The sequence below is a fragment of the Ambystoma mexicanum genome, chromosome 12 (genome assembly GCF_040938575.1).
Source record: "Ambystoma mexicanum isolate Mex_15411 chromosome 12, UKY_AmexF1_1, whole genome shotgun sequence".
NCBI lineage: Eukaryota > Metazoa > Chordata > Amphibia > Caudata > Ambystomatidae > Ambystoma > Ambystoma mexicanum.
Window position 1 is genome coordinate 492,845,626 of NC_090936.1, and position 23,733 is coordinate 492,869,358.

The 23,733-nt window shown below is 46.5% G+C and overlaps 1 protein-coding gene across 1 annotated transcript in view; it reads right to left on the reverse strand.

The window, feature by feature from the left end:
• Positions 1-23,733, reverse strand: part of NUP205 (nucleoporin 205) — a 1,887,652-nt gene that overhangs the window by 1,721,816 nt on the left and 142,103 nt on the right. The window contains exons 4-5 of the mRNA XM_069628771.1: positions 15,966-16,110; positions 15,252-15,411 (exon numbers count right to left, since the gene is read on the reverse strand). Of these exons, the coding sequence (XP_069484872.1) occupies positions 15,252-15,411; positions 15,966-16,110 (305 nt within the window). The remainder of the gene's footprint in view (positions 1-15,251; positions 15,412-15,965; positions 16,111-23,733) is intronic.

Sequence of the window (23,733 nt, forward strand, 5' to 3'; positions counted from 1 at the left end):
ACACTAGCCACAGTAGGTAGCCAAACGCTGTAAAACACGATAATGCTAAAGTAAAATACATTTAAAAAAATAGCAGAGAGGCCACCAGGGTGCGCACGGATGCTCGGAGCCTTAGTGTGACCCTCCCATGCTTTAGGCCTGTAAAGTGGCTTAAGCCCCCACTTGTCGACTCCCCTCCCTCCCCACCCCAGCCCCACAACCTGGACAGGCGTTGAGGTGAACCGCCACTGCACCTGCAGCAAGAAGAACGGCCGAAAAAGGCCTCGGATTGCTCAAGAACCGCCAGTTGCTTCGCACGCCGAAAACGGAAGTGGAGAAGCCCGCCTTGGAGAACCGTGTGTAGGAGGGGAATGGCCCACAGGCGCTGCGGTGGCACGCCCAGTCTACCAGAGTGAAGAAGTTGGACCCTCGGAGTGGGGGGAGGAGAGTCTGTTCCCCCCACCCCCTCGGTTTGACGTGTAGGGCCGTCTGAGCTGGTGAGAGCCCCCGCCCTCCACACACGCAGTGAAGCAGAGCATGTCAGCAAGGCCAGGAGGAGCCGACCCGCTGGGGGAAAGGGAGGACCTCACAAAAGACTGCGGTGGAGCCGCTAGGAGAGTGCCCAAGCATACAGGGTTCCCAGAAAGACACTGCTGGCCCCAGCGGCGACCTAAGCGCAGGGTCGGACAGCAGTGGAAGAAGGGTCAAGAGCCTAAACAAGCTCTGGGGCCAACACCACCCAAGGATGGAGGGGGTGCTTGTTCAGGCCCTGAAGTGAGAGGGAAAAACCCACAAGTGTGCCTACAACATAGATGCCTCCGCCGAGGAGCTTCTTGGTGTAGAGGCGCAGCCCTAGCCGATTGGTGCTGGGGCCCACTCCCAGCAGAGAAGATAATAGTCCGGAGCATGTGAGGGGGAGCTTAAGCAGGTGGCAGGTGGCAGGAAGGACTCAAGAGGCTAAAAGGAATAGGCGCAATGCATCAGTGTGTCAGGGACCCCAAAACCTATACCCCACATGAGGGAAAGGATCACTTTGAAGCAGGCAACAGGAAGAAGCCCCCCCCCCCCTCTTCTCCCAGAAGAGGCACTGGACTGGCGACTGGAGGTGGAAGAGGTCTCACGAAGTCGGAGCAGGGAGGCGAGGGCTCCCGATTCCGGGGCTTGTGCCTGCCTCCTATGCCGCGGATAGGAGCAACATCCTTTGAGTTGAAGGCACTTTCAACGAAAAGACGCAAAGAGCACCAGCCACCATCACCCACTCTGAACGTGCAGGGAGCGCCCAAGGGGAGACCCATATGGAATAGCAGGAGGAGGTGCATGGAGGCGAAACTGTAGTTGGACACCTCCAAATATGCACCAGGTCGCACTGGAGTTGAAGGCCTAGCTCAGACCAATATGGCCAGCGCCCCAGAGGAATCCAGAGCTAATAAAAAAGAGGTTGTGGCATTGATGTAAGAAATCTGAACATGAGGGCAGACATTGGGAGTAGAGTTGATAAAATCACACAAAGAATATACAAAATGGAGGAGAGGCTGGAGGAAGTCTAGCACAACCAATCCTCCCTCGACACCCTACAGACACAAATGGACATGCTGATGTCTGAAATGGAGCAACGTGAGGAAGAGGTCAGAATGAAATTGACAACTTGGAAAACCACGAAAAGGCGGAACAACCTAAGGCTTTTTTTCCGGAATCCCAGGTAGAGAAGGGGGGAGAAGGAGCTAGATCTGAGGAGAACACTACAAGAAGTCACAAAAGTGGTTTTCAAGGAGGACACCATCGACAAAGCTAAAATCGACAGAATTCACTGAGCAGGTGGGGCAGTAGGAGGTCCAAAGTCGGTCCTCACCCAGTTCTTTAACTAGTCAGACAAAATGAAAATCTGTGAGAAAGCGAAATAAAGACCCGGTGATGTACGGCACGTCCAGAGGAACAATCTTCCAAGATTTGTCCTCCTTGACCCTAACCAAGAAGAGGATGTGCTCGCCCCTGACGAAGTGGCTCGGTGAGAAAGGAGTGAGGTACAGATGGGGGTTTTCATTTTCCATCTCCTTTGAAGTCGATTGGTACAAACACAGACTGACGACGGAGGGGGAGGACACTTGGAGGGTCATGGGGGAGTTGGTTGGAGAACCCAGCACTGCAAAGAACCAGGGAGAAAAGGCGGAGGGGGCCAGGCAGTGACTTATTAAGGGATCCAAAAGTAGACGGATGCTGGGTTCCAGGAAATAAAGGAAGCTGAATACATCGGCCATGGCACATACTTGATTCACAGCGGAAAAGCAGCCATGGAGAAGATACACAAACTAGGAGGTCTCTTTCGCAGTGTAAGGTGGTGATGCGAGACCAGGTGGACCCCTATTGGGTTATGTTACAACTGTTTGTTTGAAAGGGGTATTAGCTGGGGGCGGATGCCGGCTGAAGCCTGGAAAGTTGCAGTTCAGTTCTGTTTGGGGCTCAAAGGTTATGCAGTGCTGAAGGCATAGGACCGGAAGGGAATCTGTTCCAGCTGGTGGTCCGACCTCAACCTGGTGATGTCAACTGGGAGGAGTCGGGTGCCCTTTTGGCTTAATAGGGGGAAGGGGAGAAACCAGGGTAGGGGCCAGGAAATGGGTCTTCTCCAAGTTGTGGTTTTCGGTTGTTGGGAGGTGAGATTACACAAGTATATCCATGCACCGCTGAGGGAGCTGTAGGTGTCCAAACTCTATGACCTCAGGAGCCAGACTGCTAAGTTCAGAGTTTGTGGGCATGGGTGTAGGGCCCCCCCCCCCCCCACCCTGTCCTGAGACAACATGTTGTACTGGCAGGGTAGTTTTACTGGTGGGGAGAGGGACATTTCCATCTGATGAGTGAACCAGGGTTGGCAGACCCACATGGGGGCTACCAGTATCATGGTAACTGGTTCCTGGTGCATCTTGTGCACTATCTTTTTGAGAAGGGGAGTCGGGGGGGCGTGAATGGGGGAGGGAGTAGACATTTCCCTGACCATGTTATCCAGAGACCGTTCCCCTTGGAGCAGTTCAGGGGTTACCTGGAGGTGTAGTCTTGGCATTGGACGTTCTCCCGAGTTGCGAAAAAGTCGCTCTCAGGGAAGCCCCATTCTGCGAAGACATTGGACACGATGTCTTCGTGCAGATGCCATTTCGTATTCTATGGCCAGAGGGAAATCTCTGTTGAGCACGTCTGCCAGAAGACCGAGTTCCCCTGGAACATGTTTGAACAACAAAAACATTTTGTGTTTGATAGCCCATACCCAAATGTTTTGGGACAGCTTGGAAAGCCCTGGAGAGTGAGTGCCACCCTGTTTGTTCAGGTAATACATGGCTGTAGTGCTGTCTGTTACAATCAGCACTGCCTTCCCTTGTAGTTGCATCTGAAAAAAACCTGACGACAAAACTGAGATATTGATCCTGGGTTCCGACTGCAAACTTAAAAAACTGAGTCCCAACTATCGCAATTTCAACATAGATGGTAACCCAATCAAGGTGGCTACGGAGGTAAAAACTCTAGGCTTTTACCTCGATTCCACCTTATCGCTTAAAAAACAAGTCAACACCCTGGCATCCTCCACAGCGTACACCTGCAAATTAATCAGGACCTGCAGACCTTACCTCTCTAAATCTAACTGCATCATGCTAGCCAATGCATTAGTAATGTCCAAATTGGACTACTGCAATGCCCTCTATGCAGGTGCCAACAAATCCGTCATAAATAAAATGCAAATTTTCCAAAATAACGCTCTTAGAGCAGCCCTTGACATACCCCGTAGAGCACATATCTCTAACGTTAGGAAAGACCACCACTGGCTCAAAATCAGCGACAGAGTCCTGCTTAAGACACTATCGCTTACCCACAAAGGGCTTAACAACAGAGCACCCCCCTACATCTCAGCCAGACTGACCAGAAAATCATCCAGTCACCACACTAGGGCTACCAACCACTATCTGCTTGAAACTCCCAGATTCAGACGATCCAAAGCGGGAGGAGCAAGCTTCCCCGTCAGAGCTGCCCAGGCCTGGAACACATTGCCCATTGCACTGAGAGCTAACCTACCCTACTCTAACTTCAGATGCAAGGTAAAAAATTGGCTCTGGTCCAACGACAACTAATTCCCGCGGCACACTATAGCCACGACACCCTTGTAACTCAGGCTAAAATAATTCTGCCCTCTCACTTTTACCTGTATATTTTCCCATTACTGTAATATGCTACTTTTTTTCCCAACCGTTGTCATTGACATGTATGTACCGCATTACCGTATGTACCGCATTGACATGTTTTTATACCTTGTATGTAACCTAAGCATAAGTAATCTTGTAACTGCTGCGCCCGGCTACCCCTGGGTTTTGTGCACATTATCAAATAATAAACAAACAAACATTAACACCTTAAACACCACTAATAGCTCCAGTAAGTTAATATGGTTGGACGCTACTTGTGGGGACCACACCATGCGCTGTTTGCTGAAGCCCCCACCCCGTGAGAGATGCGTCTGTCATGAGTGGCTTCCAATGCAGGGGTGGTGAAGGTTTTCCCTTGACCACCACTGCAGAGAGAGAACGAGGGCTGGCAAGACAACTACCAGATCTTACCATTGTCCGCTGGCCTGACACCACTGGCTGTTGAGAGACACTTGCATGGGATGCATGTGCAGCCGCGCGTGGGAAACCAAGTATATACATGATGCCATAATTCCTAGCAAACTCATGGCTTTGCACACCGCCACCTCCCGACTGGCTACATATTGAGAGATCTGAAAAAGCATGTTCTGAACCCTCTCTTTGGAGGAGAAGAGGAGGCCGTCTTTCGTCCGGATTAGAGCTCCCAGAAATTGTTTTATTTGACTGGGGACTAGACCGGGTTTTTTCTCGTTGATCGAGAAACCCAGACTGAACAGAAGGTCTACAAGTCTTTAAGGTGTTCAAAAAACATGGGTCGCACAAGTCCCCCGTAATGAGCCAGTCGTCGAGGTAAGGGTAAACCGGGACGGATAGTCTGCGCAGGTGTGCTGCTGCTACTGCCAGGATGTTTGTAAACACCCTTGGCGCCAAGGCGATGCCGAAGGGGAGCACTTTGAATTGGCAATGCCTGTCCTCTATCATGAACCTTAGATATTTCATGTGTGCTGGCAACATTGAAATATGAAAGTATGCATCTTTCATGTCCAATGTTGCCATGTAGTCCCCCTGTTTCAACAGTGGGATCACCTGTAGTGTTGCCATGCTAAACTTCTGGGGTTTTACGAACTTGTTCGCTGGGCGCAGGTCTAGAACAGTGCGCATGGTGAGGTCCTTTTTGGGTACAAGTACGTACACTGAATAAATACCCTTGTTTACTGTTACGCTTACCTGGTATCCACGGGGACGCCATCCAGACCTGGTTAGATGATTGGCACTCTCGAACTCTCTCCCGGTCCCTTGGTAAGGCCTCTGGTTAAAGATGGGTCTGCAATATAGGAGAGCTGGTTTCAATACCAGATTGTCTTTATGTAGTCCCACTTCCCTTGGCCTCAACCCCTTCTTCCCCCCTGGGCCTTCTCCTCACCTTATTATTATAAAAGGTGGATTCTCCGTCCTGCTCCTCGTGGCAGGGGCGCGTAGATGTGGGGGCGAGCAGCAACCAAGTTAGTTCACTGGTGCAGCCGCCCCCTGTGGGAATCCAGGCCTGCTGCGACTCTGTAGGTTTGCTGCTTTGCAGTCTTTATATGCAGTTCTTATGTTCCTCTTAGTTCGAATAATAATGTCTTGCTTCTTTCCTTTTAGGTATGGAAAGGTATTTTGGTGTTGTCATGCATTTTGAAGAGGAGCATGGGCAGGTAGGCGAAAGCCCGGTGTGCGCGATGCTGTCCGGTGAGTAATGCCCGGCGCTGTTTCGCCTTTTATATTGCTAACCTGTGTCTTTTCTCTCCTTGCAGGTTGCGTTGTTCCTCGCCGAGCGCCGTAATGTTCCAGCAATGATACTGACCAGGAGATGACTACCCAGGTAAGAATTGTGTAGCTTTCTTCATTCGGGAGGAAACGTGAGTAAACGCTTACTAATGTCTTTCTTTCGCCTCTTTCCAGGTTATGGTATTCCAGGATGCATGCGGTGTCGGATGATGGAGTTCGTACATTCAGGCGAGTGGAAATGAAGTCGGCGATGGATTGAAGACAGGATACTGTTCCAGGTAAGTTTCGTAGTGTTCTTTCTCTCTCTGCAGGTCCTTGGTTTCAGGTAAGGTGGCATCAAAGAACCGGACACGGTGAGCATTACGCTGCCCACAGCAGAATAACGTAAAGCATGTTCTACTGTTTGGGTGTGGTTTAAATAGTCTCAGGTAAAGTAGTCCAGGTAAAATAGTCCCAGGCCTGCCACACCCAAAAGACTAGACCGTATAGCTCAGTTCCTTGTAACTGAGCTATGTGTGTGCCTCCATGTTGGCTGAACCGCCCCAAGTTAAATAGTCCAAAGTAAATAGTCCCATTCTAATGTTGGTCTTCATGATGGTTATGAGCCGGGCGCCAAAGGCGCCAGGACTGACTCCAAGAGAGTCTTGGATGAGGTTTTAAGGCCTTTGATCTGGCCCCAACTGGAAGGGTGACTTGCCAGTGAGGGCCAGGGGCAAGGGTCATGACATTTACCTGAAGAATAGGGACGGCTTCTATGGCGTCCTTTCCCAGCAGCGCTTCCACCTCTCGATTCAGGATCTCCAGATGGTCCAGTGAGAGGCGCTGTGAGCGCAGTGGTCTGAATTGTGGAGGTCAGGCGAATTCCACGCACTACCTGTGGGCGACCGTCTTTATGACCCACTTGTCTGAAGTTATCCCCTCCCATACTGTGAGGAAAGATGTTAAGCGCCCCCCGACCGGGGTGACATGGGAGGGGAAATGCATCTGATGGTCATTTTAGACCTCTAGGGTTGGGGCCTCTAGCTCTAGCTTTGCCGCGTCACTGACCCGTTGGTGGGTAGTATGCAGGGCTTCCTGATGTTTGTCCAGCATTAAGGTTTCCCTTGCCATAGTTGTTCCGAATTGCACGGGACTGCCCTCGAAAGGACTAACGAGAATTACCTCCCCTCTGGTGGTGGGGGGGGGGGGGGGGAGGTCTTCGAGTAATTTGTTGCAGAGACTTAAGAGTCCCATGCTCTTTTTGGCTGTTTCTAGGCCTCATCGACCGCCTTTCCGAAGAGGTTAGTTTCCTCAATGGGTTTATTGATGAGAGTAGCCTGTGTCTCAGGCTTAAACCCTGAGGTACAAAGCCAAGCGTGCCTCTTAAGTAAGGTTCCCTGGGCCAGAGACCTGCCTGCTGTTTCAGTCGTGTCCAGACTGGTTTACTTGCCTGCCTTCGGCCACAATAGTGAGAAGCTTGGACCAGACGGGCTCTGGGACCTCCTGGAGACATTCTTGTACTAGGTTCCATTGAGCATCAGCTTAACTCGCCAGCAGCGTAGTGTTATTCGCTATGCGTGTGGTATATGCGGCAGCCGAGGTAACCTGCTTACTTAAGGCATACAATCTCTTGGATTCTCTATCCGGAGGCGCCTCCCCCGTAGCAAGGGGTACTCCTGCCTGTTTCCGGGTGGTAGTCACTACCAGGGATTCGGGGGTGGCGTGCCCTTTAATGTATTGAGGGTCCAAAGGAGCTGGCCGAAATAACTTTTCTACTCTTGGGTTCACTGATCGGGTCTGAGATGGTGAGGGGGCCAATCGTCTCTTAACAGAATTAAGGAGGGGAATGGCCTGGCTAGAGGGAGGTTTCTCCTTGAGAAGGTCTTCTACAAAGTCCTGCACAGACACCACCTCTAGAGTAGTGATTTGAAAGTGATCTGCTGCCTTCCTTAAGGCCATTTGTGTTGGGGGAGCATCCATGGGTCCGTCCCCACTTGCTGGGTTTCTTCCCAATTGTCTGTGGCATCGGCCTGGTCCTCATTGTAACCCTGCAGGAAGGAAGGTTCTTCATCTTCACTTTAAATGTCCTGATAAGTATCCATTTGAACGATGTCTTCATGATGGACGGGGACCGAGGGCTGATCTTCTTGGAAATATGAAGCAGATTTAAGATTAGGATCTCCACAAGATCTTTGAGGAAGGATGTTCAGAAAAATAAAAATTTTCAAGACGATCTGCTCTCCCTTGTCCACTTTGAGGAACTAGAAGGGCCTATGGGTGGAAAAGCCTCGTCCCTTGATGCTGAGATTTGTCACTCAGGGTGTTGGAAAGAGGCTCTTGCCTGTCCTTGTATGTCTCGTGAGAATCGGGGCACCATGGAATATATCTATAGATTTATCCGCGGCCTGCCCCATGTTTTTCGACGGAATAGGTATAAGCCCAACCGCCCAAGTAATTCTTGCGATACGGTGTTCAATTTCTGCCGAATCAGCGGGAGTTAATGGTTCCTTCCGAAGGTCTATCAGTAGATTTACCACCTACCGCAGCGTTAGAGGGCCTAGCGATAGGTTTTTCGTCTTGAGGCCTAGTCATCGTTTTTGGGCCTACCAGGCCTTTTCGGGACCGTTGGAGAGTTGAAATTCCACGCTTCAATGTGTAAACCTGATTTAGGGGTAGCGCCCTGGTTTGTTTTGGAATGCTTTGGCACTTTCACCTTTTTCGACGTACCCGGCGAAATAGGTGGAGGGGTTGTGTGTTTAGTGTAATGCGTTCTTTGTACGCTACTGTCACCCGGTGTTGTCCCTGAAGCAAGACTAGTGTCAGGCCTTGAAGGATCAGGGACCGGCATGGCAGACCTAGAAGTGTCCACATCGAGGTCGATCACATCTGCAACGGATGTTTGGTCATCGGAGGTGCCCCCGTCACTTTCGGCGGGTGTGGCGGTGGGGGGAAGAGGTTTCCGCCCGCAACATACCAAACACGGCCCACCGCTTTACACGGCGCTCCTTAAGGGTCGTAGGCTGAAGGAGTTTACAAGCCGCACACCGCTTCTCGTCGTGATTTAAGGGGAGACAGGAGTTGCACGTCCTGTGCTCATCCTTCCAGGGGTATCTGACCCTACACTTAGGGCAGAAACTAAAAGGAGTCCTTTGCATAGCAAAAGGGAAAGATGACCAGACCTAGAGGGTAAAGAGGGGGAAAGAAGAAAGACATATCGGAAATATGGCCATCCCGACCCCACTCTCCCTACTGTAAAGGCCAGCCAGCAGGCCCGGCCATGTGGATGCTTCAGCCGCCAGATCTTAGGTGCCGAAATCCGCCGCCGTAGACAAGTTCCCTGCAGTCTTCGTCGAAGTTGCTCTTGCCGTCAAAATGACAAGGGGAATAACCGACAATTCGGTTTAAGAAACAATGTCTCTTATGCAGAAAAAAACAATCTGAGGGACCATAGCGCGTGAGGGATTTTGGGTACACTACACGTCACGATAGGGATAGTGTTACAGACACGACTATGCAGACGTCCCCTTTCGGTCCCCTAAAGACAAGATGCAATAATCCGTGGTTACCACTGGATGTCAGACCATATGCACAGCATGTGATTCTAAGCAGATTAACAAGCATCAGAAGTAACAGTGACTTCCATAGATCAAAGCGAACAGTACATGAATAAATAACAGACAGATCAATGACAGTCAGAGGGACGTGGGTACAGTGTAGTAGTCATGGAATGGCCAAGTTAACAAACCCTAGCAGCGGAGGCAGACACGTTGTTTGTAAGGAGCCATTTTTTGGTATTGGATCTAAAACTGGAAAGTTTGGTCAGTTCTTAAGTTGAGTGGGAGGGCATTCCACGCTGTGGCCGCTTGAACCGGGAAGCTAGAGCCACCAGCTCTTTTCAGGTTAAAGCGAGGTGTGGTGATGCAGCAGGAGTTGGCTGATCTAGTAGGTCTGGAGGAAGTTTTGCGGATAATTTTGTCTTTCAGGTATTGAGGGGCAGCAATATTGAGACATTTGTGGGAAACAGAAGAGTTTGAAGTCTCGGATTGATAACCATTTGTGGCTCCTTCTCATTTCAGAAATGTGATCTTTTCTTGGAATGCTCAATGCTGTTCTCAAGGCGCTATTTTGTAGAGTTTTAAGTTTGTTTATTAGCTCCTGCATACAGTGCATTGCAGTAATCAAGTTTGGACAAGATTAGTGCTCAAGCTAATGTGATACAGCTATTTGTAGACAGGTAGGCTTTGCATGCATTGATAAGCTTACAAGTGTAGGCTGTGGCTGAAGTAGTGGCTTTAACTTGTTTCCTCAAGCTCAAGAAGGAATCAATATTGAAGCCTAGCGTTTTAGTTTGTTTAGCAGATTTGATTGTGTTACCGTCTATGCTGAAGAACACGTATTTGGTATTTAGTTTGTTGAGGTGTGGGGAAGCACCTAGGATGAGAATTTCAGTCTTCTCATCATTCAAGCAGAGGCTATGGGTGGCCATCGAAGCTTCAATTACAAGGTAGATTTTGTTTAGTAGGGCGTTATCAGTGCCGTAGTCACCAGAAAGCAGTAACAGTATCTGTGTGTCATCTGCATAGTTAGTGTAGATGACACCCAAGCGGTCCAGTATGTCGAAGAGAGGTTTGGTAAAGACATTGTCTAGTGTAGGGGAAACACAGGAGCCTTGTGGCACGCCACAGGTGATGGTAATGGGGTCAGCAAAGTCAGTCAAAACTCTCATTGTTCTGTTATTTATTAAAGACTTGATCCAATTTGAGGCTTGAGAAAAGTAGACTGAGGAAGTAAGGTGTTCACCGAGTATGTTATGGTCTAGCAAGTCGAAGGCGGCAGAGAGTTCTAGCAGAAGGAGTAAAGCGCATGGTTTTTTGTCTTTTTGTGTTTTCAAGTCAATTAAGGCTGTTTCTATTCCGTGGCGAGGTCTGAAGTCGGACTGAGCCCTAGAAGGTTGTTAGTCTCAAGGTAAGACTGGATTTGGATGTATGCTGCATTGTCGATTTTCAGTAGGAAAGGGACCGTAGTTATAGGTCTGAAGTTGGTCGGGATGGTGGGGTCGAGGGAAGTTTTTTTTAAGTAACAGAAGAACCCAGTTGTCTTTAAGGTTGGTAGTGTTAGGGTAATTTCTGATGGTCGGCAGAGCCGTACCTGGGGTCTGCGGACCTCCAGCTATCAGAAGGCCCTAACTCCTTCCGTGTCCCAAAGAAGTAGAGAGGCCACATAAGAACAATTAGTTACTGCTGTTTATGAAGAGAAACAAGCCGGGACAAAGTCATGGAGCGTAGGTTCCAGGCAACTTCTCATCCAAGAGGGGCTTGCAGGCCCATTTTCTACCTTTGTGACGTAATTTTTCTTTTTTTTAACTTTATTTTGGTGCTTTTATTTTTATGTCTTAAAGCAATTACAAAACAACATACAATGAAAATGTAAAGTACTGTATGTACACTTGAAGCAGGCGTTTACCCTTTCAGCTTGTTGGGCCGAGAGGTATCCACTCATTTTATATCGCAAAAGAACTTTAGGGGGAATCCGGATTCTTTCACCTGGCAACAAAAACTTGTAACACCCTTCCGAAAGAAATACTCAATATGAAGGATCACCTAAAATTAAGAAAACTAATCAAAACCTGGCTCTTCACCTCAGAACCATACGGAAACGACTAGAGAAACAAAGACAGCGATGGATCTACAACACGCCACAAACTAGCGCACATGGCAGGAAGTATCTGGGGAGGAGGGAGCCCAGGACTCATCCTCTCACAAGCCAAACCCCTACGTTGGGCAAAGGCTAAGTGACAGGCACTCAAGCTGCAGACGAGGGAGCATTAACCAATAACTAGCACCCAACAGGACACCGAGGCCCTGGAATTTGGAGGCGATGGCAGGCAAACCTCACTGGCGCCCAAAGAGCAACCCACAACTCTGAACGCTCCAGCAGGCAGAGATACCCAAAACAGATGTCCGAAGGAACGAGGTAACCCCACTAACCCATCCGCTAAAACCTCAAACCTCAACTCTCTGCATACACATCTCAACGCTAAAGAAGCCCACCCACTTTCTTGCACAGCAAACCACATGCACTTAACTACAACACAACAACAAAACCAACCACAGTCTGGCACAAGAGCACATGGTAGTCTACCGATCCGTATACCTCATCCATGCTCAGTGAAGAGTGCTAACCATACTGACGCTGTCAACGGGACAACACAACTCTCGCTCTTCCTTTGTCCCGCTATGACCTACTAACCCATCCCACCAGCTTACCTTTCAGAGCCGCCAGAGCCCCAGGGGACCTCTGCGGTGGCGATAGTCTGCGGTATAAATGTCCTTTAACATTAACATATGGGTTAAGAGCACTCTACGTTGCTTGAAACTTGTCTTATGGTGTTGACCACATATATAAATCACATAAAGCAACAACATTACTCAAGTTGTTTGAGCACCAAGAAAACATTTAAAGTTCAAAAGGTTTTCCTGCCATTACTTTTACGTAGTTAATGTTTGCCAGCATGCCAGTAATTAACCTACTAGCTAAAACATTCACCAAACTCACTCCCTTAATTCATGAACACAGGACTGATTAACAAATATTTAGCCAATGCTGGAGTGCAACATGTGGGAGACAAACTCAAAAAACTCAGCAAGCGTTCTCAATTTAAATGTAATTTTTAGCAGGCTGCTTTAAAATCTGCTGATTGCTCGGTCTCAATTTCCTGAAACATTAAAATATTTCAAAAATCAAAAACTGACACCAGAACCATGGCTTGCAACTCAAACACAGAAAATAATGGTACACTAATAAATGTTTGTTAACTTAACATTACAATGGTTTCCTCTGAGAAAAATAACACTCTTGACGAAAAGTCTGCAGCAGTTCGAGAAGCTCTTCAGCAAATCTCATAGCTTACTGCATGCTTCCTTTGTATCTGTTAGGTAAGAATTGGTACAGTCACAATGGGCGAGATTACACACCACTTATATATTTGGTATTAAGTAAGCCATCATTTGGTATAGGTCTGTACTACACAAGTTGGTAATGTGACTGAGCAGCCAGGCCTATCTCAAGAGGGGTACATTTGAGCTGTACCAATGAAATTGGTCAATACAGGTAACCAAATAACACTTGAACCCAAGGTTTCTGTTATATTTATTTATCATCAATGTTTAAATAAGCATTTTTTTAAAAAGGCAATTCATGCAACAAGGTACATACACTTTAAAATACTTTTCAGGATCAGCACAAGTTAGTGGATACTCTTTGGATATGCTTCATACACACTTCCTACACCTGGAGGGGACTACATTCACAAGGACAGTAATGGCATTTATATATCACACCAGTTCTACTTTGCAGATGTTGAGGTTGCAGAAAGGAAAGGTTAAAAGGAAGGAAAAAGATTAAACAGGTTCTCAGTATAGAAGAGGACACTTAAATCTTGAAATGAGATCTAGACAAGCCTTTCCCAGCCATAACAGTCTAAAACAAGTTACCACCTATGAGGGACAGAAATATCAAAGTCAATGGGCTAGAAGAGTCTGAAAGGAGCCAGGACAGTCAATGTCAATTGGAACACAGTCTATGGAGCCGAGGTACTTCTTAGATAAAAAGTCGCACAAAGTTAGAGAGTTTGTAGAAGTCACTTGTAGGGTCACAAGCTGTGAAGCATGTGAAAACCAGAGTTGGAATCAACTCTAAAGGTAAGCTAATGCAATTCCTAAATGAGAAGAGCACAGCTAAAAAGACACAGAGGTAAGTACCCCAAGTCTAAACTGTATCTCTTGTTAGAAGAAGAGTGGTCCAGCTGGATTCTGTCTTGTTGCAGCGATGCAGACCCTGGGTTCCCGACACTCCGTTGTGGGGACAAGGAGGACGACATCTGATGGGCTCCTGCAGTGGCAATTTGGAGGTCGTCTGCAACTACAGGCTCTTTTCGGTTCAGCAGCACTTCAGGGTTTCAGCACTTGGTAAACAGCACCGTTGCGGATCTCGGATACTAGTTGGGCTTCCTTCATTCCTTGGGCCCTGCACTCTGGTGAGGGGGCTCGCGCTCTGGTTGTCCTGCTTCTGCGGGGTCTTAGGAGACTCCAGGAGCTTCTGGCCGGATTTCAGACATTGCACTGGACTACACATTTCTCTGCCCCCTGGCACTCAGTTCTTGCAGCAGCGAAGAAATACATCCAATCGGGGAAGATGGTCTAGTGAAGTTAGTCTCAGGGTTAGTTGGTCCCACTAACCTAAGGGAAGCAGTGGTCCCATCCGGAGCTTCTGATTCGAATTGTAAAAGAGTTTCAGCACAGCAGAAGGGCTTCACGGGGCAATTCAAAGATCCAGGAGGATGCAGCAAGCTTTGTTCATTGTTTCTCCGTCTGGTGTTTCTCCCAGTGGTCGCCTCTGCCTCTCGTCCCAAAACTCTCACCTTTTAAGCAGGTTTCTCCCATTCATGCACAGCATAAACTGTCAAACAGCAGGGTGGCTGTCCTGAAAGGAAAGCCAGCCAGCCAATCAGGACTGGTTGCATTCATGCACTCCTAGAGATAAAGGACAGGGGAGTTTCAGGAACTTCCCTCACATCCTGAAGCCCTCCAAAGGCAAGACAAACAAAGGGCTCAGACCTGGATCAACGCAGAGAGTAAAACCCAAGAAAGACCTCTCAAACAGAAATTGCGAAAAAAGAAGACTGGGCCATTTTGACGAAATGGTCACCCATGGGTGCTGTACTGCAGCTGAGGATTCAGCCTGCAGTAGAAAAGCACAATGGTAGGAAAATTAAACCATTGCCACCAGCCACGTAAAATAATGAGGGTAACATAAAAAATGTTAAATGAGAATGTAGGATAAAGAGCTACTTGGCAACCCTCCAGCACTCCACATAAGACGGGGTGTGCTGGACCTACAAAAAGGGAAAAGGTAAGTAAAGTCAATTTCACTTTACTATTCTTGGGAACAATAGTTCAAACGAGAAAAAAGGTATTTAAATCTTTAGAGAAATTTAAAGGAGTTCTCTGTGACATTGCACTGAAGGTGCTGTGCATCACCATACAAAAGGTAGATGCCTATGGAGTTTGTTGTTAGACTCGAAAAAACAGTAAAACGCATTATCCAAATCAGGTCCTAACACATGAGAGCTAGAAAAAAGGTATAATTCACTCCAGGGTTAAAATTAAAAAGTCCTAAAGACCAGCAAAAGAGATGGGGGTCTCTAAAGTTGAAGGTAATAAGCACAGAAGTAAGAATTCTCCCTAACAGTATCAGAAATTAGTCACTGCATTAATTAGACTCATCCATGCCATTGTCATAATGCATCAGAATTGCCTTAATACTCGCCAAGCCCCCACAGTGTAGATTGTTTAAAATGCTGCCCTCAGATGCACCCTGAAAATGCCTGCCAGGGTTCTTACTTACCTCCTTGCGATGTTTGGCATTGCCCAGCCCTCGTCCACGCTGAAGTCTTTCAAACTCACAGTTCAAATCAATTTGTGAAACCAAAGTTAGGATTTTGCCAGTTAAGCCATGCTCCATAAGCTCATCTGTGAAACGAGTTGTCATCAACACCAATTCTTCACTGTAAATCCAAAAAGGAAAAGAATGTGAGCTTGAATTAAAAATAAGCAGTTCCAATTGCCAGTGTGTACTATAAAGCACAAAGGTTTGGAGGCAAAGAAACACTGCTTCAATCTCTATGGTCAGGGCCACCCAAACAAAATGACATATTGCCCATTCCATCATCGAGGTAAGCCTTTTTGAATACTCCCAGAGAGGTTTACAGTGCTTTGAGTCCACACATTCCAGGAGCACAGGGTTCCTTACACAATGCCTCACAATGTTCACTGTTGCATTGCTAATCATGCCAAGGAGGGCATTTACAAAGATGAGAAGCAGATTCTGAAATTGCTTGTCAATTCAATGAACGGTGTCTTGCTAATGCTTTTATAACAGTTCCAAATGCTGCCTTAGGAAAATTACACAGACTATTTACTGGCATTAAACAGAGCACGGGCAAGCAACTTCACTTACAGAAAGGTAAATATGAAAATTAAAGGACTGCTAGAGATAATAGTTGTAACTGCTGCTCTTCATGTGCTTCGAGCATGCAAATATCCTCACTAATCAGCATACCTGAGCTCCAGCGTCCACGTCTTACCACGCCTAGACTGGATAAGGGTGTAAAGAGAACTGGCGATACATCTTTTTCCATCCCAATAGAGGAGTACTGCCACCAAACCTCTTTTCATACCAGGAAAGTGTGGCAGTTGCTGCTCGCCTACAATTACCCAAGGGAAAAAGGTCAATATTTGACTCAAACATAAAAGTTAAGTAAGACACAGCAGATTTAAAGATCACTTACAACATTTTCAAACCAAGAAACAACATCAAACTGGCAGCCAATATTCTGACATTCTTCATTTTATGACCAAATGACAAGTAATTCTGTCTTTACCCTCACCAGTTTCCATATAATTTCTCAGAACAGATAATTTCTCAGAACAGCTATAAAATAACAAGTTAATCACTGTACTCTCAGGCCAGGAGTAAACAATTCAAAGTGCAAGCTACTAGTCAGGCACAAAAATCCACTTGTGCCCCTCAATTCTCCACAAACACATCACACCATTTCTTACTAACCAACAGTTAATTATCACTAGCCAATGGATCGTGGCAAGTACAAAGTTTGGGGCCTGTTCTTAGTCCATAGTACAATTAGAACTGGTTTCACTCAGGCACACCTAGAGACAAAGGATAGGGAAGTTTTGGGACTCTCCCTCACTTCCTGCCTTTCCAGACACACTGGAGCCTAGGCGGGCTTCAGGGTTGAAGCCCACCAAAGGCAAATCGCACAAAGGACTCAACCCTGATGCAAACAACAGAGTAAAAGCCGAGAAGAAACGAACTAACAAGAATTGATGAAAAAAAGAAGACATGGGCCATTTGAAGAAAATGGTCACCCTTGGGTGCAGCACTGCAGCTGATGTATCAGCTTGCAGATACAAGTCACTAGGTAGTAAAAAAGAAACCATTGCCACCAGCCATTCAAATGAGTTAGTGTAACAAAATGTTACATGAGGAATGGGTTAAATGAGTTACAATTTAACACCCCGCCCCCCATCTCTCCACATAGGGTCTTGTGGGATGGACACAAAGTAAAAGGTAAGACATGAGTCATCTTACTATTCTTGGGAACAGTAGTTCACCCAAGGTGAACTTCCAAGGGACAAGTCCAAGGGACTTTGCAGCGGCACGGCAGAAAAGGTGCTGTGTGTCACAATGCAAAAGCAGATGCCTATGGAGTTTAGCAGACTCCATAAACAATAAAACAGAAAATCAGTCAGGAAAACACATGGTGCGAGTAAGAAAAAAGGTCCCACTCGCTCAGCCGTTCAAATTAAAAACCCCCGAGTCCAGCAAAAGAGCTTGGGGTCTCTAAGGTTAAAGGGAGCTGGCACAGAAAGGACAATTCTCCCCAACACTTGCGTCTTGCTGCATCTACCTCCAACCATGGCGACAGTGTTTGCCTCATTCTAACGTTCAGTATGTGTTGAACCTTTTCAACATGTACCTCAGACTCCATGCTTGTATTGACTAACACTGAATCTAACAAGGGCTTGTTAGTACACTGCCTTTGTAACGATATCTATTGAGGACCACTCAATCCTAGGTTGGAGCAGGAGCTCCCTCTCCCAGGTAACTGCAGGAGCAGTTCCCCTTCCTACAGGCACTGATGTGCGCTAGGTAAGCCTGGAGGCTATACCATTCCACAGCGTAGAGGCCGTGCCCTCTGCCAAAATTCCACATCTGCACTATCTAAATTAGGTGCCCTCAACCCATGTCAATTCCATGCCCCCACTAAGATCTGGGCAACCTGGCCCGAAAACGAAGTGATTTAATTCCATTCTCGACAGCCCTAACCACGAGGGGTCTGCCGTTTCAAGATGGCTGCCACCGTATTTTTGGCTTATTTCAACTCCCTCTGTGCACCACGTGCACTCCGATTGGCCCACTCTGGCTATCTAGCAATCATGGGGCACCGGTAGGTGAAAGCCGGCCCTGAGGAAGGCAACCAAAAAGGGCTCCACCTGACTGAGCCTGACCGAGCTTTACCAAGCTCAAATGATCCTACCCACCTCGCTTGTGCTCTACCAACCCGTATCAACAAGGTGAGCCCATATGTAACCCTCCGCCGATTAACTACCTTACCCCTACGCTACCTGCTCTAGGATCAGTCCCCCGCCATAACTGTTGCCCAACTCTAACATGCCTCCTCTCACCCACTTTGCGTCATCGCCACTCGACGACAGCCCACTTCGATCTGTTTGCATCCTCACCTACCTTCACCTGCAGCCTCACAACAGGCATCCAGCCTCTTGTTAGATGCCCGGCCGGTCACCACATATTACCGAGGGTACTATAATCCGCCTAAGACTCCACCCTCATGCAAGCCTCAGCTCCTCGGACACCCGCCTTTAAGTACGATTGTTGACCAGCAATAATTATCCCATCAGCGCTGTGGCCATTTCTTTGATTGCTGCACTGTCCTATCCTGAACTGCTGCACCATGGCCTCATCCTGAATGTTGCACTTTACTGCTGCCCTACTCTGAATGCTGCACTGTAATGCTGCCCTACTCTGAATTGTTGTTGGACGGTACTGTTGCCCTAATCTGAATTGCTGCACTGTGCTAGTGTCCTATATTGAATGTTGCCCTATGACCTTATATTGAATGCTGCACTGTGCTGTTGCACTGTGTTAGATGCCACACTATGTTGGTGCCTCTACTCAAAATGTTGCTTTATGCTGATGCCATTACCTTAAATGCTGCACTATGCTTAAGTGCTGCTGCCACCACTTAAGAGTTGCCCTACGCTGCTAATAATACCACCTATATTAGCTCACCATTGGCCCTCATGCACCAGTTCCCTAGAAAGTGACACTCACCAAATACTAGTATGCTCATTACAGCTACCAGCCAGACTGTCTGCATCGCATTTCTTATACAGAGTTTTATACTCCACCTTATGAGACTTCATATACCAACCCATGGTAATCTATCCACCATGGTGCCCACCTATTTGGCCAACAACACTACCACCAAACTCCTCTCAGATATGAATGTCTTTAAACACCCAATACCTAGTAATCCCTGCACTACCAAGGCTAGGAACACTCGTCTCAAAGCTAGGTTAGCCAAAATATTTGAGCCTCCTATCAGCTCACTTCCTACCTCTACAGGAAAAAGCACACCTAAAATCTTGCCCAGCCCAACGCCTGCAAGCACTAACCTAGCACACAACTGCCTCCCTAGGACAAAAACAAAATTGTATAGCCCAGAACGGCAAACCGAAAGTCCATCGAGCTCCCCACTCGACAAACACAACTGCCATGAGCCTTCCTATTAAAAGGAGCCTTAATAAACTCTGGATCTTTAGTAACACACACCAAGGAAATTACCGACCTGATCCAGAGTGACAACCTAGACTTCCTCGCCATCACAGAGACATGGTTACACACTGTAGCAGGTCCTATGCTTATGCTAGCAGTCCCTGACGGTTACACTATCTTGAGACAAGACAGACAAGTGTCCATAGGTGGCGGTATCGCCATTATCTGCAAATGCAGCCTTTCTAGGAGATTAGCCACCCCGATCGACATTCAATCATGTGAAGTATTATCAGTCAAAGTACCTCTGACTAACGCCCAAACCCTCAATATCCATCTGATAGAAAGCCCCCAGGCCCAACGGGGACATTTGTGGAGGATATTAACACCATTCTATCTAGTAATCTTAAAAGCTCAACTCAAGTACTTCTACTTGAAGACCTCAATTTGGGCTTTAATTACCCTTCAGACCAGCCTGCCTTAGCAACGGCAAATAGTCTATCAGAACTTGGCTTTACCCAGAGAAGCCAAACATCCACCCATAACAAAAGTAGAATACTAGATTGGGTGGCAGACTACAACTGCCATGCTAACATCCTCTCCACCTCACCGGTAGCTTGGACTGGCCACTACTTACTCTCATTCATGCGCTCTACCAACAGGCCCCCAACTTCACTCGCACCCAGGGCTCCACCTACACTAACTACAAACAAAAAGAACATCACAGTGGATAGGCTTATCCCTGCCGTACTCCCCCCCCCCCACCCTTAGCTCACTGCCCGACAGCACTGACCCCGAGAGCCTGGTCAAGGAGTAAAATCAAATTAAGGCCTCCTCCTTGGACCAGATCGCCCCCCTCAAACTTCGACCAAGTAAGCCGAAAATCCATCTGAATAAATGGTGTACACCATTTCTAAAAAACCTAAGGCAACAAAAAAAAAAAAACTGCGAGGCAGCGTGGAAATTACTACCATCAGAAGCAAACAATCTCAAGCTTACCAAACTGTCATCCCTCTACAAAAAAGAAATATGCCTAGCTAAACGAATATCCTTCGACACTCGCATATCCCAAGCCAAGTCCAATATGAAGGAATTTACCATTCTTAAAGAAATAGAGACTCCCATAGCTATACCAGACACCTGTGCCAAAGATAGAAAATGGTGCTCAGAAATCCAACATGCTCCCTTACAAAATAAAATAGCTAATAAAAAAGCTTCTTTAAATGACCTACCTCCAACTAAAATAATTGCTAACACCAATGAAGTCCAACCTACCCGATTCAACTTCTCCAAAGTATGTATTCTTGAGGTGGAAAGAATTATTCTGTCCCTCAAACCCTCCAACTGTCAGGGTGATCTCTGCTCTGAACAGCTTACCAAGGATGCGGCTCGAGACTTGTCACCCTTCATAACTAAGCTTATCAATGCATCCTTTGCCACCAGCATCATCACTATTAACCACAAACAATCTTGGGTACTCCCGCTCCTAACAAAATTCGACCCTAGATCCATCCACACCCACTAACTATAGGCCAATTAAAACAGTGCCCCCTTTCTTCTAAAAATTCTGGAAAAGGTGGCCTATATGCAAATACAACAATATCTGGAATTACACCACTTATTAGGAGCCAAACAATCAGGCTTCCGTCCACAACATGGAAAGGAGATGGTCCTCATCGATCAAGACTCAAGTCTATGAGCTTAGGGACAATGGTAAATCAGCTCTGCTCCTCCTTCTAGACCTTTCAGCTGCGTTCAACTTGGTTGATCATACAATTCTATGCAACCATCTTGACACAGCAGCACACTTCTCCAAGGACACCATAACATGGATTAGATCCTTCCTAAGTGGCAGAACAATGAGGGTCTTCTTACACTTAGCAGCGGCAGACTCCATACCCATCACCTGCAGTGTGCCTCAGGGGTCCTGTGTCTCGCCCACATTGTACAACATTTTTACCAAGCCCCTTTTCGATGATCTGGATCATCTCGGTATCACCTACACCAACTATGCAGATGATACCAAGATTCTCCTCCCACTTTCAGGGGATTCTGACAAGGATCTGGCATTGGTGAACAGAGTGTACATCATCCAGGCATGAATGGCCACGCATGGTCTTTGCCTGAATGATAAAACAGAAATCAACCTGGGCACCCCTACCATCTTAAAAAAAAAAAACTAGGACCCGACTATTCCTCATTCATAATTCATAATTGACAGCAGCTGCATCAAGGTACCACACTAAGGAGGTAAAAACACTAGGTTGATATCTCAACTCTACTCTCTCCTTTGCCAAACAGGTTAACTCACTAGCACCCACCACAACCTATTTGTGTAAACTTATCAGAACCGGTAAGCCATTTCTCTCTAACAGCAGCTGCACTATCCTGGCCAGACCCCTAATCCTGTCACGCCTGGACTACTGCAACGCCCTTTACCTAGGTTCTACCAGATCCACCGTCAGGAGAATCCAAACCTTACAAAATAATGGCATTTCCAGAAGACACCACATTTCCGAGAGCAGTGGTCAGAACAACTGGCTCCAGACTAATGACAAAATGCTTCTAAAAACCCTGTCGCTCACCCATATATCTCTTAATAAAGCTGCCCCCATCTACCTTGCTGAGAGATTCCACAAACAGACCTCCCTAAAACCATCCAGATCAGCAAACAGGGATCACCTGTCCATCCCTAGATTCAAACTATCCACGATTGGAGGCAACAGTTTCCCCGTGAAACCGGCCAAATTATGGAACTCCTTGCCTTCTACACTGTGAACAGACCAATCTTACCAAAACTTTAGAACATTACCCTGTGGCTGAAATCCAATGACCACTAAATCGCACGATATAGAATCCTGTACGGCAAATAGCAATACCATTCTGTTAACGTTAAGTAACGACACATTATGCCTTGTATGAAATGCATCTTTCTTTGCGACTTACTATTGGCTACCGCCACGGTGGTAACCAAGACTTTACACACTGCCTGTAATATTTGTAAATATCTATGCTTATCTTGTATTATCTGTAAACTGTATATACCTTTTTATGTAAGTAATGCTTTGCAAGTAAGGTATCTTACACCACGATTCTTGTAACTAAGCTTCGCATATTCTTATAACTGCTGATATCGCCGGATCTGACGCGCATTATAAATAACAAAACAAACACTTAACACAGGAATGACCCCCTCCCCCCACACCCAGTTAAAGCACCACACCAAATAGCGTTATTTCTGTAATATGGAGTTCGCTTAGCCCTGTCTGAACAACATATCACCAATGCTTTCTCCCCCAATGCCACACTAAGCCAAGAACAAGGCCATGGTATGGAGATGCATATTTTTTTTCCAATACTTTATTTATATATTTGACATTTTACATCAACAATAAAATATAATGCAATACAATTTTCAAAGAATATCTTTACAAATATAACATTAACTTTATCAGTAAAGAATACTAAGAATTGAATTAAGGTGGGAGAAATGGGAAGAAGAGAGGAGAGAAGAGAAAAAAAGGTATTGGACTATAATAGATAACTATGCATAGAGATCATTAAATGCCCCCCAAATCCTTTCATATTTGTCAAGCTGGTCCTTTGATTTAAAGGATTTCTTCTCTCTTGGACAGAAAGCACAAACCTTGCAACCAATCCTCAAAACTGGAAGAATTGTCACTTGTCCAAAATTTTAGAATCTGCTTTTTAGCTAGAAGGAGGGCTCTATATAACCAGAACATTTTACTGTTGGATAATCCAATATTTAATGGTATTAAACCCAACACTCCAAGAAGCGGCTCTCTAGGTACAGGTAAGCCCATGATTAGTTCCATTCTCTGGAAAACACCATCCCAAAATATCTGTATTTTTCTACATAAACACAGCATGTGAAATGTGCTACCAACCTCCCCATTACAATTCCAACAGGTGTCTATAGTACTCAACTTGCAATTTTTCATCTTCCATGGTGACCAGAATGAATAATGGTTAAATCTTTATGTATATCTCAGGTCAAAATTCACCTTATATTTAGCCGGACCTGTGCATACGCGGTTCCATTCAATGTCTGACAATGAACTATTGAAATCAAAATTCCAATTCGCTCTATCACAATGTGAAGCCACCTGGGTGGCAGAAGTTGTAATCAACTTATAAAGGGTAGAATCAGACAAAGGGGCAACCTTAGAAAGATGCAAAAATCGCAGGTGAAGTATGCATTGTAGCATTCAATTGTGAAAATAATACACCAAAATATTCCTGTAACGCATTAGAACGACCAATCTCAGTTGCTTTCAGCTTATATTTAAAGCGTAGAAACTCAAAATCAACCATACTCTGGCCATCATGAACTTGCCAATTCTCCAAATACCTGCACTTTGCCAAGAGGCCCATGACAAAACCCTATTATTCTGTTTCACAGTCTGGTTTTTCCATAGACAAGAACTTTCACCCAGTAAGTACTTCTCGCCTCGAATCTCATTACCTTTACGCCATTCCTTCACACCATGTT